We start from the raw sequence: 14,693 nt of genomic DNA, 5'->3' as shown, positions 1-14,693 counted from the left end.
TGGCCACTGAGCCTGCGCGTCCGGAGCCTGTGCTCCTCAACGGGAGAGGCCACAACAGTGAGAGGCCCGCGTACCGCAAAAAAAAAAAAGAAGAAGAAGAAGCCAGTCCAATCCCATCCCATTCTTAAATTCACCCTTTTCTGGAAATGGGGACGGGGGGGGGATGAAAGATATAGATGTGACAGAATAGCATCTATTATATACAAAGTGGTTTTTCTTCAGCAAACACTTTAAAAGCGTTCATCCAAGGTGATAAATTTGACTTGTAACAGCACAGGGATAAATAAGAGGCAAGCTGTGATAGATTATTTTTTAGGATTATTTTTCCCTATCCATGAGCCTGTAATTTGAAAAACATTTAAACAAGCCAATCATCAAGAATGGGAGACTTTTAAACATATAAAAAGAAGTAGACATTTAATCTGGGATGCATTTATACATCTGCAATCTATCAATGAATCTCTTTGAATCTGTAATGTGGTCCGTCAAAATGGCTACATTTGGTGGCAATTGTGGATACGGACCCACTACTTGAAGAAAGCGGCTTCAGCAGGGTGCTTTGTTGCCATTACACGAAACAGTCACCTCCCAGGTTTTAGGGTCTGAAGAAATTAAGAGTTTCTATCTGTGGATGAGAACATTATATTTCTACCTACAATCCCAGACTGACAAGTTACTAAGAAATATGGGAACTGACCTTTTTGAGCAAGAGGTTTCAAAAAAATCCATGAATCAACAGTGACTTTTAGAAAAGCACACATCTAAAACAGACTTAAAAGATGATCTTCTTTAAAGGCAGCCCCAAGACTTTCCACTTGGGTTTCTCTGTACCACTCTTGCTAACTTACTAACTTCTATGGCTTCACAACAAAAAAAACAAGAAATTGCAGAAATGTGATTACATTGTGGCATCACTCCCCAAAGGTCCTAGTTTTCAAAGAGATATCCCCAATTTCTGGCCTTGCCATTGTTCTACAAGCTATTGAAACAACCTGAACATGTATTACCTTTGTAGCCTAGTAGACAGTAAGGTCTTTCAAGGGGGAGATGAAATCTACATCTTCCTTCATCTTTACCTGGTATGGTATCCAGCTCATACTCTGCAGAAACTACACTTATTAATCTCTCACGCAATTAATGCACAAAATCGTATCTAGTCTCCAACACAGTTTCTGCCACCAAAAACAGACATGAGGGGGGAAAAAACCGAGAAAGTTTAGCCACTTATAAGTTAGTCTTTTTTTTTTTTTTTTTTTTTTTTTGCGGTACGCGGGCCTCTCACTGTTGCGGGCTCTCCCGTTGCAGAGCACAGGCTCCGGACGTGAAGGCTCAGCAGCTATGGCTCACGGGCGCAGCCACTCCATGGCATGTGGGATCTTCCCGGACCGGGGCAAGAACCCGTGTCCCCTGCATCTGCAGGCGGACTCTCAACCACTGCGCCACCAGGGAAGCCCTAAGTTAGTCTTTTTAGGGCTGGGTTGTGGAGCCATTTTAAATGGTGACCCATTTGAACCTTATATAAGTAAATCCTTTGGATAATATTCAAATGAAATGACAAATTCTGTTCCATGTCATACGGTGTCATGAAAAGTTTCCAGGACCAAACTTGACTTCACCATTTAAAGTGGATCAAATCTGAACGGACTGCATGAGTAGGCTGGAAGCATGACAGCACCTACTTTGGAGAAGAATGGGGAAAAAAAAGAAAGCTCAAAAGTTTCCAAGAGGAACAGGATACACCCAGGTCCAATTCCATTCTTTGTGAGCTTGGTGAACGCATGGCCCAAAAACCCACAAACCCAAATTTTCAATTCCAACTTGAAGATTCTATGGCTTAGACAAGTCACTATAGAAAGACTGGTGGAACCTTTGTGGAATCAATGTCACACTTTATACAGACCAGGTACACCGCTGCTTATGTTTCTCTGCCTAACAATAATGGGAAAATCAAATTTTATCATTTGTTTTCCATTTTGTGTAAATATTGTACATGTACGTCATATTACACAATGTTGGTGCAATGAAGCTTCCTTTCACAGTAACAAAAAAATGTAGGAGCTGTGGATTATATCTATAATTTTCCTATTAGATAGTATTCTTTCAATGCATCAGGACATGAACAAGTTTTGAATAGAAATGTTTAGTCTCTGGATTATCAAGATTTTGAAGAAAGTAACTTGCAAGTTTCCATACACAGCTGCTCACTAAAAGAAGGAGGCAATCACCAACACGCAAGTAGGAAGCCTTGATTAAATATTATCTCCGTTGTCTTTCAAATCAGAATCTTTCAATCCACTTACATAGGTTACACTGTGAATAACTGAGTTTAAATGTTTTTTTAGAGCATACCTGAAGCATGAACAAATGAAAACTCCATATTTAAGCAATTACATGCAACTCAGAAATGCCGATTTCCATCACAATTAGCCTAAGTTATGCAACATATTTTTGTTCCTTTTTAGTATATAGGTGATGCATGTTTTTCCACTTTGCTTAACTGCCTATAGTGAAATTTTAAAAATCACACGGACCATATATAACCATAAAAGAAAGGGTACCTTTTTATTTTTCCCAATGTACCATGTTTCTACATTGCTTATAGAGCTTATACAAGAAACACTGTTGGTTTCTATATAAAGATTTCCATAAAATTTTTATAGTTTCTATAAATGCATAAAGACTGTTGGTTTCATTATAACCTCTGTTTCAGTGCCAGTGGAAAGAAAAATTACCTGCAGCTCTAAACAGTGATCTACATGTACAGGGACGGGTGGGTATGTTCAGACCTCTAGTTAAAGAGCTCTAAGACACTTGCTATAGTTCATCAAAATATAGATGAGCACAGTGCAGAAGCAACTTCTAGCACACTAAACTCTAATCGCCATTCTTAGAACAAACAGGCTATAAAAAGTGCAATTGTGAGAACAAATTATTAATTCTTAATGTTTTAGTACAAGAAGTAAATCATATTATAACTAATGCATTTTTAAATGATAGGTGTAATGCCTATTGTACTTGACACATTACAAGGCTATTTATGGAAATCTCTGTGATATGTTATTATACCTTTATTCTAAATTATCCCATACTACGTGTTATAATTACTAAAGGCCCTTTTTTAATCTGAAAAATCATATGTTTTGAAGCCAAAGATGGGGTTTTGATGAGAGTGGTGACCATAATTTGCTAACACGTTAATTTATCCTTTTCTCCTTTAATTCAATTAATATTCATTAAAACTGCACTAATCACAATGAATAAAGTTTTACCATTTATTTCCATAATTATGAATGAATACAGTAAACATAATAGAATAATTATAAATCCATTTAATTAATTACAAGGCTGTTTCCAGCAGGGAAAGATATTCATGTTTTGTTTTCTTATTTTTAATGCTAGATTGACATGTTGGTATCTTTGAGAAACCATTTCTAGAAATGAAAGAAACACATTATTGTGATCCTGTTCTTCTTTAACAAAAATTTTCTATTAAACAGGCTTTATTAAGAGCCACATTATCTAAACTTGTAGTAAGAGAATGAAAAGAATCTGGTTTAAGCTACCAAACTCAAAGTAACTTGAAAATTGTGTCTGTAATTTAGTGATCTTAACCTTAAAATAATGATTTAGACTAATATGGATTACGCTTATGAGAGATACAATTTTTTAAATTTCACAAGTAAGCTGTTAGAGGTTTTTTTTTTTTAAATGCAGGATCCTTTCCAAGTCAGGATCCTACCAATGTTAATGTTTTAGTATTTAAACTAGGTAAACATTAAACAAAAGCAGATGAATAAATAATATGAACTATGAAAAGACCTTGCTTTTGCCTTTGTTGTTGTTTGTTTTTTTCTTTTATAAAACAGAGGCATTTGCATTTCTTTCAGGAATTAACAAAGCCTGTACTTTCAGGTTTTAAGATAGCAGGCCTACCAGATTTTAAATGAAATATTGAGTGCTACAGTGATTTAATGGTTTTAAACCATAGATGTCATCGCAGTCTGAGGGTGTGACAGACAACTTAAGGAAGAAAAAAAAAATGGGGCACAGAGAAATTACTTTGTCAGTAATTACAATCAAGAGTCCGAAAATGTGGCTCAGGCTGCTCATTACTTCTTCCTTCTGTATCAAGACCCTTATTTACATTTCAGATTACATTTTTTATGAAACAGTAAGATCTATCAGAGCTGAGAGAACTGAAATAATGAGGGAAAAACATTTTAATAAAATGTGTTGGGTCTGCATTACTTCCGTGTCAAAAAGAAAGGCTACTTCTGTAGTGATGGATCATTTATTCTGCTTCTAAACGAGAAGCAAAAAGATGAAACTGATGAACTTTTACTGCCCATTTGTCTTTAGCAGACAATTAAGACAGAGAAGATCAAAATGGATTATCATACCACACAGACAACTGGCCCAACAGTAATACATCTCTGGGACCACAGATTTGTAACTCTCTTTTATCCCTCCCCTTTCTTCTTACTTCTTTTTCCACTCTAAAGGCAGTGCTAGCTTTGTGGCTCAAGGAGAGCCAAAAGGCTGGTCATCATTATTCAGTCACAGATGTCAATCTAACCTCCCTTTTTTCTCAGTTTCTAAAGCAGTGAGCCACAATAATTTGTGACAGATTCTTTTACTGTAAGGTACAAAGAACACACAGAATAAAACATCTAGCAGCAGCAAGCGTCTCTGATCAAGTGTGCTGGTACATGGGAAATACACTATATGTAAAAACAAGCACTAGTAGTTTAAGCGAATGGGGAGAAAAGCTGGGGAGGCGGGGGGGTTGTGTGTGTGTGTGTGTGTAGTAATAAGTGCTATATTTTGTGGTGAATTATCTCAAATATTCCTTATGGATTGCATCATAAATATTTTAATACTAGAAATGTTGTCTAGATTAAGTACACATTCAGCATTTAAAGCTTGTATGTAATAGAAATATTTCTAAGAATTCCTTTATAATAGCACACCAGAGGGAAAGATAATTTGGCATAATCCAACAAATGCTAAAAAGAAAACACATAAGATCAGAATCCAAATTATAAAAAGGTAAGTAAGAAATATGCAGGTCTCATTTCCTTTACTAATAGATCAACTCTCAAATTTCTTGCATTTTGAGGTAACTTCTCCAAACAAAGTAGAGCTTTCATTCATCCTTCATTCTTGAGTTATATGTGGTAAAGAAGGGAAACCGTGTGTCAAGTTGGAAGAGATGCTAAATAAGGCAGTGATGCGCATACCCTCATAAGTCTACATCCAGCCTATGAGCATCATCCTCCAAATTTCAAAACTAAGTCACTGAACCAGACAAAGAAAACAAATGCTTATCCTAAGAGCACTTTAAAATAGCTAAAAGTTATTTTTTAGATTCCTGCTATAATTGAATTCCAACTTCAGTATATAAAATACTTGTAAGATCATCCATTAACTAAAGTAAAGAGAACTAAGTTCACAACACAACAATACTTAATCAGTAAACTGGGCTCTATATGCAGTGACAAAATTGACGATAATCTATATTTCTATTTCTATCTCATATTTCACGTGTTTGTATGTGGAGTACCTATATATATACATACTCTACCCAAACATAAACACATATATATACTCAAAGAACTAAACATGAAAAAATAAACACCAAATTGTCACAGTAGTTACCTCTGAGTAGTAAAATTTCGATGACTTGTATTTTCTTTCTTTTCATTCTTTCTTTTATTTCTGCTTTATTTTTATTTCCTAAATTGCTTTTTGCTCATGAACATATTACCATACAATTTTTTAAAAGTTACACCAAAAAAAAAAAAAAAAAAGATCATGGTGCTCACAAATTTTCAGATATAGCAAGAAACTATGTTTAAAGGAATAAACCCAGATGTTGACTATGTTATTTTAAGTTTTCTCCTATATAATTTTTTCTCATTGGGTAATTCAGATCATGGGACCACAAAGGTTATCTACCTAGACAACAACATTTTAAAAGAATGATTTTCTTAAGAGCTATGGCCTCAAGTCTATTCTAAGTAATACTTTAAGATCTTCCACCCTTTAAACATTGTCTAAAGAAAAAAACCATTAATAAAAAGGTCCTATAATCTTTGGATTGTGTAAATTAAATCCAAAGGGCTCAATCCCATACCAACTTAGGGTAAGATAAAAATCTAACTCTCCTGTTGGAAGATGAGGCCAGGGGTAGAGTGAGAAATTTACTATTTTTGTTAAATCTCATTTTGAAGTCTTGAGATCACACGCAAAGCAATCCATACCAGTTTTCTTGGGCTCTTGTATAGTAAAATCTCATGACAAAGCATCTCATTATCCTGATTATCCACTTATATTCCTAAAGATGTATCAGACGCCTTGCCCTCTATACAGCAAGCCATATTGCAAAGGTGTGACTACTACTGTACTGGATATTTATATTCCATAGTACTTATTCTCATTCAAGGACATTCTTTTAATACACAAAATTAAATGAATGTACTTCAGAAAAATGTTTTGATTATGTACAATATCCCTCATGTGAAAGGCTTTATAAAGTTGTTTTATTGTATAATCAAGAATGCTTTTATTTCAAAACTGCTTTAAAAAGCATACCAAATTGCATGTTTGAACTAAAAATGTAAGGTTCCCCAAAAAGCTACAAAACATTACTAATATTTCTCAAGATAGAAACTGGAATCCAGAAGGTATAACCTGGATCTAATTATAAAGAGTAGAGCGGCTTTGGAACTTCAGCAGTATTTTGTGAGTAAAATAGTTCCTTCCACTCCATTCATTCCATGCTTGCAGAATGCAGGAAATTCAAGATGGCAAGACCAATTGGCCAAACAACTTTCACTACCATCATTAGAACCACCCTCACCCTAAAGACCATTCCTGCATGTGTATCTTCTCCTTCAAGGACTACCATAACACAGCTGCATAATCTATTTCCAATTCCAGGAGATGTTATAAACTTCCATCCTTATCTTTTTGTTACGCTGGTTCTTGCCTGCTTAAATAGCATAAAAAAAAAAAAGTTCACAGGCAATCCAAAAAGGATTTGCTAATGAACTGCAGACTAGCAAAATAAAAAGTAAAATTTGTGATAGGTTTTCTTCCTTACTTTCTGTGCATTTTTCCCCTGAAGGTAACACCCCAAATCTAGCACCAATATTTTCGATCCTACTTCAATATGTTTTACTTTTTGTCTTGGGTTCCTAATTACTGTTTCTCTTCCGTTCTAAACATTCATTTATCTCTTTCAGTAAAAAGAACAGTAATAATATGTTGAACGACTCTGAAATAAATTTTGTCATGTAAAAAATTAATTACGCATTCCGAACCTGGTCACTGTAGTCCTCCGGGAATTGCCTCTGCACCTCAGGATCTGTAAATAATTGACAGATAATATTAATTGGCTTTGGATTAGTGAGCAAGCAGAGGATCACACATTAATATTTGATCAGAAGATGATAGCAGCCCTGGCAGGGGATCCAAGGGGGGCAGCTGAGGCTGCTATGTTGATGAGCACAAGGAAGGACTCGGCAAGGCACTCCCATTACCCTCCTCCAGAAATATAAAAAAGAAAAATTTTAAAGACCTGATACTACTGTTAACTTTAGACTATTACCTAATGCAAAAAATTTTGCCAGCTGCAAATTGCCCTCGATATATTTTTCCAGAGAAAGTCGATCTGAAACCTGCTTGACTTTTCTTATCAGAGGCCTCCTTTTCATAGTTACAGATGTGGGCTTGATAAACCACCTTAAAGGCCAGTTTCAGATCTTGTGTGTGTTTGGGCAGGGTGGGGGGTGGGGTGGGGTGGGGGAGAGGGCAGGGTGGAGGGAAGGATCAGATAAGAATTCTTTCAAGGAACAAATGCAAAACTCCCTGCTTTTAAAAATAAAATATATCCTTCTCAAAATACTTATGGTCTCTTGAAAATAGATGTTTTCTTCAAAAGAAAACAATACACTTTTAGCTTGTCAGAGTTAACAAAATATCATGATATGAGATATTATGTTCTAACATAATTAGACTTGCTCAGAAACTATAATAATACATAGGTGAAGATATCTTTCATGGCCATCTGTTTAAAATGGAATTAGGAAAGGGGTCACTTGATTCTTCAACCATAATTGCAAGATAATCCAATGCCATCGTCTGTAAGTCAATACAGAAGTGTACTAATTAAAAGCTATTAGCACTCCATTTGCTATTGATTAGGAAAACATTCAATCTTTTCTAATAAGAGAGAGATCTGGTTCCTCAGAGACACATTAAGAAGAGTGATCAGAATAATATCTATTTGAGAAATCATGTATCAATGCAAAAGGCTGTGGAAAAGCACAATATTTGAAGGTCCCCAACCACAGTGATCACAATATATACTACTCAGCTTTCATATCTTTTAAAATACCAGTTTACTTCTCCATGAAAGTGAATCCATGTAAAAGTTAAAGCCCTCCATGCCACAAGATAAAAATGTGGTTAATTGTTTTGCAATTGAAGAATCAAAAAGGGAGAAAATAATGGGCCTATTCACAAACTACACTTAAATCTTAGAAATACCAGTTTTCAAGTCATTGAAGTCAATGGATATTATTTTTCAAAACTCAAGACTAATAACAAAAGTAGGAATATTCAAAAGGTCACACCAAATGAAGAGCTTCCCAAAATGGGTGGTGCAGAAAAGTTGAAACTATCTGTAGATTACTTCAGCTCTTGAAGTGTCTTCTGGTTGACTTTCTTTACCCTCATCTTCAAATACTAGGAAGAGACCAATGACACGTCTAGACTGGGACTAGTAGAATTCTGGCGTAATCCCCCCTGCAGTACCTTGCAGGGTTGCCCTGGTAAGTCAGAGGAAGTAGCTGTTGCTTCTCTCTGGCCTAAAGGGCTGAAACCACACAAAGACTTGGCCCTCTTGTGACAGGAGGCCAGAGGGCGCTAATGGTGTGGCATGAAAAGCACTAGGTCTAGGCGGGTGAAGTGGGGGCGGGCCAGCGGGATGCAAACAGACAGCTACGAGCCCAGCAAACCTCTAAAAGTGTACTGTGGGGTTGGGGTAGAGGATCCAAAAAGAGCGCAGTGGCTGTGATTCCTAACACATATGTAAATGACTTTGTCCAGCAAAATAACTGGTATTTTAGGATTTAAAATTTGGTACTGAGACCTGCCCCCACCCCCCACAAAAATGCAGCTCTAGGTCCCTGAGGGACACAGTAAAACAGAGGCTGGAAAAGCCGCAAAAATAATCTAAGGCTTTTTTTTTTTCTTCTTCCAGTTGTCATGTGGTTAACAATTACTCTTTACCCAGAAAACTTCACACAGAAATGACTCACATATATATCTTTAATATCAGGTCCTCTTTCCTGCAATAGTTTGCTTCTTGGGAACCACAAAATACCAATGGAAATAAAGAGGGAATAAAACCAAAGACTATTTTTTATCACCATTTTCTGAGGGGATGAATATCAGAAACCAAAATTCGTGGTATATTCTCCAATTTAAAAAAATGTTTCTTGCTTGTAAGTGGGAAAGGGAAGGTCTTTAAATCTCTTTAACGAACTAAACCAACTGTTAACAAGAAACTAATTAATAATTAACTTGTCATTTAAAAAAGGTATTTTATTCATATTTACAACATAGAATTGAAAAAAGAGTAGGAAAATAGGTGAAAAGAAAAATCAACTTGTTTTAATACACTGAAGGTAAAGATGACCATGGGACCCCAAGGTGGGGTCATTCAAACCATATCATCCTAAACACTGCCTCAGTGGTAGGCAACATCAACTAAACACCTTCATCAACTAAATCCCTTCAACTGCCCTAAGACTACCCCTAGAGTGAGATTCCCAGATTGTAACAAAATCATGTTCCAAGATAATACATGGATTATTATTTACTATGATTCAAGCATAAAGCTTTTGATTCCCTTTCTTTAAGGCCCTGAGATTTACAAAAGCAAACTTCATGGGTCTTTAACACTCGCAAAAGCAACATCAAAAAAAAAAAAAAGGCAATGCTTTTTAAAACCAAAGCCCAACCTATATAAAGTTCCACTCAATTAGCTCAAAGATCCAGTCTGATAGTTAACAAAACTATGAAAGCCATTTTGTAAAAATTAACACAAAAACTAAAAATAATTTGTATGAATTTTCTTTAAATGTCTATTTTGCACAGGAGGTTGAAATCATGTTTCACACTGAGTCGATCATAATGCCATAATGTCACCAAAATATCGACATTGGAAACATCTGAGTTAAAAAGGTCCAAATACAATCTGCTTTTCTCAAGCAACACAACACCCGCCTTACTAACAGTTTCAGCATGGCACATGTACAAAACCTAGCACCCTGCAGTTCAGCAAACCGCCTTTAAATTTTCTGTCTGGCAGCAATCCACTTTCGTGTCTGTATGTTTTTACAAGTACTCTATGTATTTCATTGCATCAGCTGCATTTCTTTGAGTTTTAAATGGTCTGGTAACATTTTATGAAATGTTCTATATCTTTATATGGAAAATAACATACACTGGAAAACTGTGCATCGATCTAATATTTATATATCTATTTCTTTACCCACTATCCAATACTATAATTGCTAATGCTCCAAAACTTCTTCTCACATTCATACCCTCACTGCCAAATACAGTGTCACCAAACAGCTAACTTTCAACACAAAAATCTGCAGATGAGAGTACTACCATGGAAAAAAGTAACATAACAATTTGTTTAGGCAATTGGCAGTAAGAATAGAGTTATCAGCATATGTCAAGCTTTCTCTCTAAGAACTGTCCCTCTGACAGAAAATTAAGAACATATAGTAATGCATTACCCTGCTTTCTCAGCAACTTTCTCCAGGTTCAAGTAATAGATTCTTACAAAATTAAAAATCAACTTCATCATCTCCCAGGAAAATACTATCTTTTTGTTGAAAAGTATTTAAAATATCTTGCTAGCAAGATGTACGGTATAGAAAAGTCCACACATGACTTAACCACATAAGGCTAAGAGAGACAGCTGGCTCTAGAACAAGGTTTCACATTATGTCAATCTGACCAGCCAGTACCTTCTCCCAGCACCGCAACCATGCAAGAGGCTGACCCCACACAGACACATGTGCACCACTTCCACTGGAGGTCACAAAAGCATTTCCATACTTAAAACAGACATTTCACAGTCCAGGACTCCCAACAGCACAGTCTCATTCAGGCGCAGAACATGACCATGCTTAAAAGCCTGTGTCTTCACAACAAAAAAAACAAAAACAAAAAACAAACCAAAAAAAAACTGATCTCAGAACAAACGCCTTACTTTTTTTTTTAAAGAAAAGCTAATTTTCTTCAATCTCAATAGTCCATGTTTTCTAGTCTTTTACTATAACATACTTTTAAATCTTTAAGATATACCAGATTGCCACAGGATGTTTAATTAATAGAATAAGAGTTTGGGCAAGACTTGCTGGAAAGGCACTATAAATTATTTTACGCAGGATCTAAAAAACCTTGAGTTCTGCCTTAGGCTTAAAGTTTCTATAAAACGTGGTAGACAGATCTTTTACAACAGAAATGCAAAATAATTCATAAAAGTACCGTGCTTATGTATGAGGACTCATTTGTAGATTGGTAACTAATAAGCGTACACACACACAAACACACACACCTTACCAAATTATTTTCCTGTTTTTCTCTGTCACACCAACGATTGACTCCATTTGAAGGGTCAAGGCATGACACTTTAACTGATTATTGAAAACTACACTGACTTCATTTTCTGTGAAAGTTGTCAAATGTTACAGTCTTACATAACTGGAGCTCTTTTAAGAAATATAAGGGAAACTGCAAATATAGCCATTAACATGGGAATCTACACTGCTTTCACTTTTAGCATGCTAGGTATCAAGGCAGAAAACATTACATTTAATGCCTACTAAATTTATCCAGTCATTATCTCTAGGATATTTCAGTCAATAAGAGACAAAATACTGAACACATTTAAAGCTTACAATGATAAAAATCTGCCCCTTAAAAGTGAGACTTTAGGGCTTCCCTGGTGGCACAGTGGTTAAGAATCCACCTGCCAATGCAGGGCACACGGGTTTGAGCCCTGGTTCGGGAAAATACCACATGCCGTGGAGCAACTAAGCCCGTGGGCCACAACTACTGAGCCTGCGCTCTAGAGCCCACAAGCCACAACTACTGAGCCCGCGTGCTGCAACTACTGAAGACTGTGCACCTAGAGCCCGTGCGCCGCAACAAAGAGAAGCCACGGCAATGAGAAGCCCACTCACCGCAGTGAAGAGTAGCCCCTGCTCACCACAACTAGAGAAAGCCCGCACGCAGCAACGAAGATCCAATGCAGCCAAAAGTAAATAAATAAATGTATAAAAAAATAAAATAAAATGGTTATGATGATAAATGTTATGACAGTAAATTTTTAAAAAATAAAAAAACTTATAAAAATAAAATTAGCTATAAACAACATAATCTCATTGTTCAATTTCATGGAGTTTAAGATACTATCTTCCTCTCTCCAAAAACCATAAATGTTAATCCCAGCTGTAATCAGATTTAATTTTCCAGATGAGAAGATGGGAATATGCTGCAAACGGGTAATAGTCCATTACACTGCTCTTTCCCTAATGACATTTTCAACTTTTATATACTAAAAATGTAGACCCTCAGAAAATAGTCTGAGAAGTTGTACATTTTGAGGACAAACTCAATCTTCCTCCAAAAACACTTAAAAATAAGCTTTCTTTTAATCTTCAAGAAGAAAAGTTAATTTTTTGTATAATGTAGAATTAAAGTTTCTTGACAGCATAATTGCAAACTGGACTACACTAAACTAATAAAGAGCTTCAAGGATACTACCTATTAAATGTTATAGCTATAAAAAGTCAGTTTCACTTACTTTATATTATAAAATACTTGAACCATTAATACAATTATTCTAGTAAATTATTTCATTTATGATAGTTAAAATTCACTTATTAAAAAATATTTTTGGAAAGAATGTTTCACATAGTAAAAAAAACCAAAACAAACAAAAAACACGTTTTCCTTTTCCATGACAATAAAACAAAATGGTTGATGTTGTCTTTTTTTAAATTTTTTTAAATTGAAAATTACTCATTTCAAAAAAAATTACTGATTCCAAAATGCAGGTTTTATTCTGAAATTACAAAGGAGTATACTTCACTAATTTTTAAAAAATCATTTCAAAGTACTTTAAATGAAGTACTGCATGCACAAATGGAATTTCTTACTTTAAAAATCTATTCTAGGTATAACCTTTTTGCTATAAAACATGAAGACTGTAAGACATAAAAACTTTGAGTCATCACCAATTTTAAACCATGTTTCTATTCTAGCCTTTTCCCTCAACATTGGCATTTAAAATACATTCAAATACTACTTCACAGCAATCAGCCTGACAAACACAGGAACAGTTCACCATCTACACCTATAATGAAAATCCAAACAGCATTATTCAGTAAAGGAGAGCACAACCCACCTCAGTATGGCAAGCAATGGAACCATTCATGTGCCAGATTCCTCCTCAAACTAACATATTCTGCCTTTCAGATACATCCTGCTCTGATGTGACTATTTATGAATAAACAGCGGACACTGACCTATTCTTTTCAGTTGTTGGAGTTATGAATATAGTACAGTTACCAGTTAAGTGAATCAATAGTAGTAAATGTATCAGCTGTTCTACAAATAATGAGTCCACTGACTTTATGCAGTAAAATCTAGGGAGTTTCATCTTTCTTTCTAGAGAATGCTGATAGCTTTTGACCAGTAAATGCCACTACTTACTGATAATTTGAAATATTTCTCATAACCAATTTCACCTACAGGAATATACATCTGATCGTTAACCAAACCTTTGCTGCATAAACCCAAAAATCAAACCTAAGTCAAATTCCAAAGGGAGATTTTAAATGGAAAAGAGAGGGTGTGCTGGAAGGGAAAAAAAATCAAAAGAACATGCTCACTTACACTTACCTTTCTCCCTACTGAATATACTAGTTTTCAACTTTCATTATTATTTAAGTATTTAGGGTTTCTTACATTGGTTCAAAGTTTGGAACACTAATCTGTAAAAATCTATCAAACTGATAAATACTGATGAAGGTTTTTAATGGTTATAATCTCAGGCTTCCATTTAATTTCTCTATGAGTTAAGATTAGTTTTACTCCACCTTTTTGAATGAGTACCGTAAGTATAAAATTTTTATTCCAATGTGAATAACTACTTCAGACTTAACCTGAATGACAGCTGTGCCCTTTATGTACTACAAAAGTGATATCACTGCATATGGTCTTCATTAATAGATATATCACATTTGTCAAATTTGGCGAAAAGAGATAATTAACCTACTCAAATACAACTACTGACTGAGTACCCACTATGTGCCCGGCACTGTAATAGGCATTTTACATAAAATATCTGATTTTATCTTCATGACAAACCTATGATATTGGAACTATCACAATCAATTTTATCATAGTTAAAGAAAGCAATAGGTTATCACTAGTCCGAAGTTAGAAAGTTAGTATTTATATACAGCACAAATACTCTGATGTGACTGGCCCAGTTGATGAATAAGTCATAGTCTTTGCTCTCCGGGAGTTTACAATCTAACTCTAATAGAGAATACAAAGAATTAAACAAGCAATCATCATAGGGCCTGATAGGG

The 14,693-nt window shown here is 35.3% G+C and overlaps 1 protein-coding gene across 4 annotated transcripts in view; it reads right to left on the bottom strand.

Annotated features, from left to right (window-relative positions):
* DENND1A (DENN domain containing 1A) overlaps positions 1–14,693 on the bottom strand; it is a gene marked incomplete at both ends in the record, with an annotated part of 539,637 nt that overhangs the window by 389,102 nt on the left and 135,842 nt on the right. For 3 of the 4 annotated variants that reach the window (XM_079705782.1, XM_079705784.1, XM_079705785.1), the window contains one exon: positions 7,326–7,369. The exons of the other annotated variant lie outside the window; for it this stretch is intronic. In XM_079705782.1, coding sequence (XP_079561908.1) covers positions 7,326–7,369 — 44 coding nt within the window. The remainder of the gene's footprint in view (positions 1–7,325; positions 7,370–14,693) is intronic. 4 annotated transcript variants of the gene reach the window in all.

The sequence above is a fragment of the Hyperoodon ampullatus genome (assembly GCF_949752795.1).
Source record: "Hyperoodon ampullatus genome assembly, chromosome: 6".
Classification (NCBI taxonomy): Eukaryota; Metazoa; Chordata; class Mammalia; order Artiodactyla; family Ziphiidae; genus Hyperoodon; species Hyperoodon ampullatus.
The sequence above is the reverse complement of the archived record's forward strand: the minus strand, read 5'-3'. Positions and strand labels throughout refer to the sequence as shown.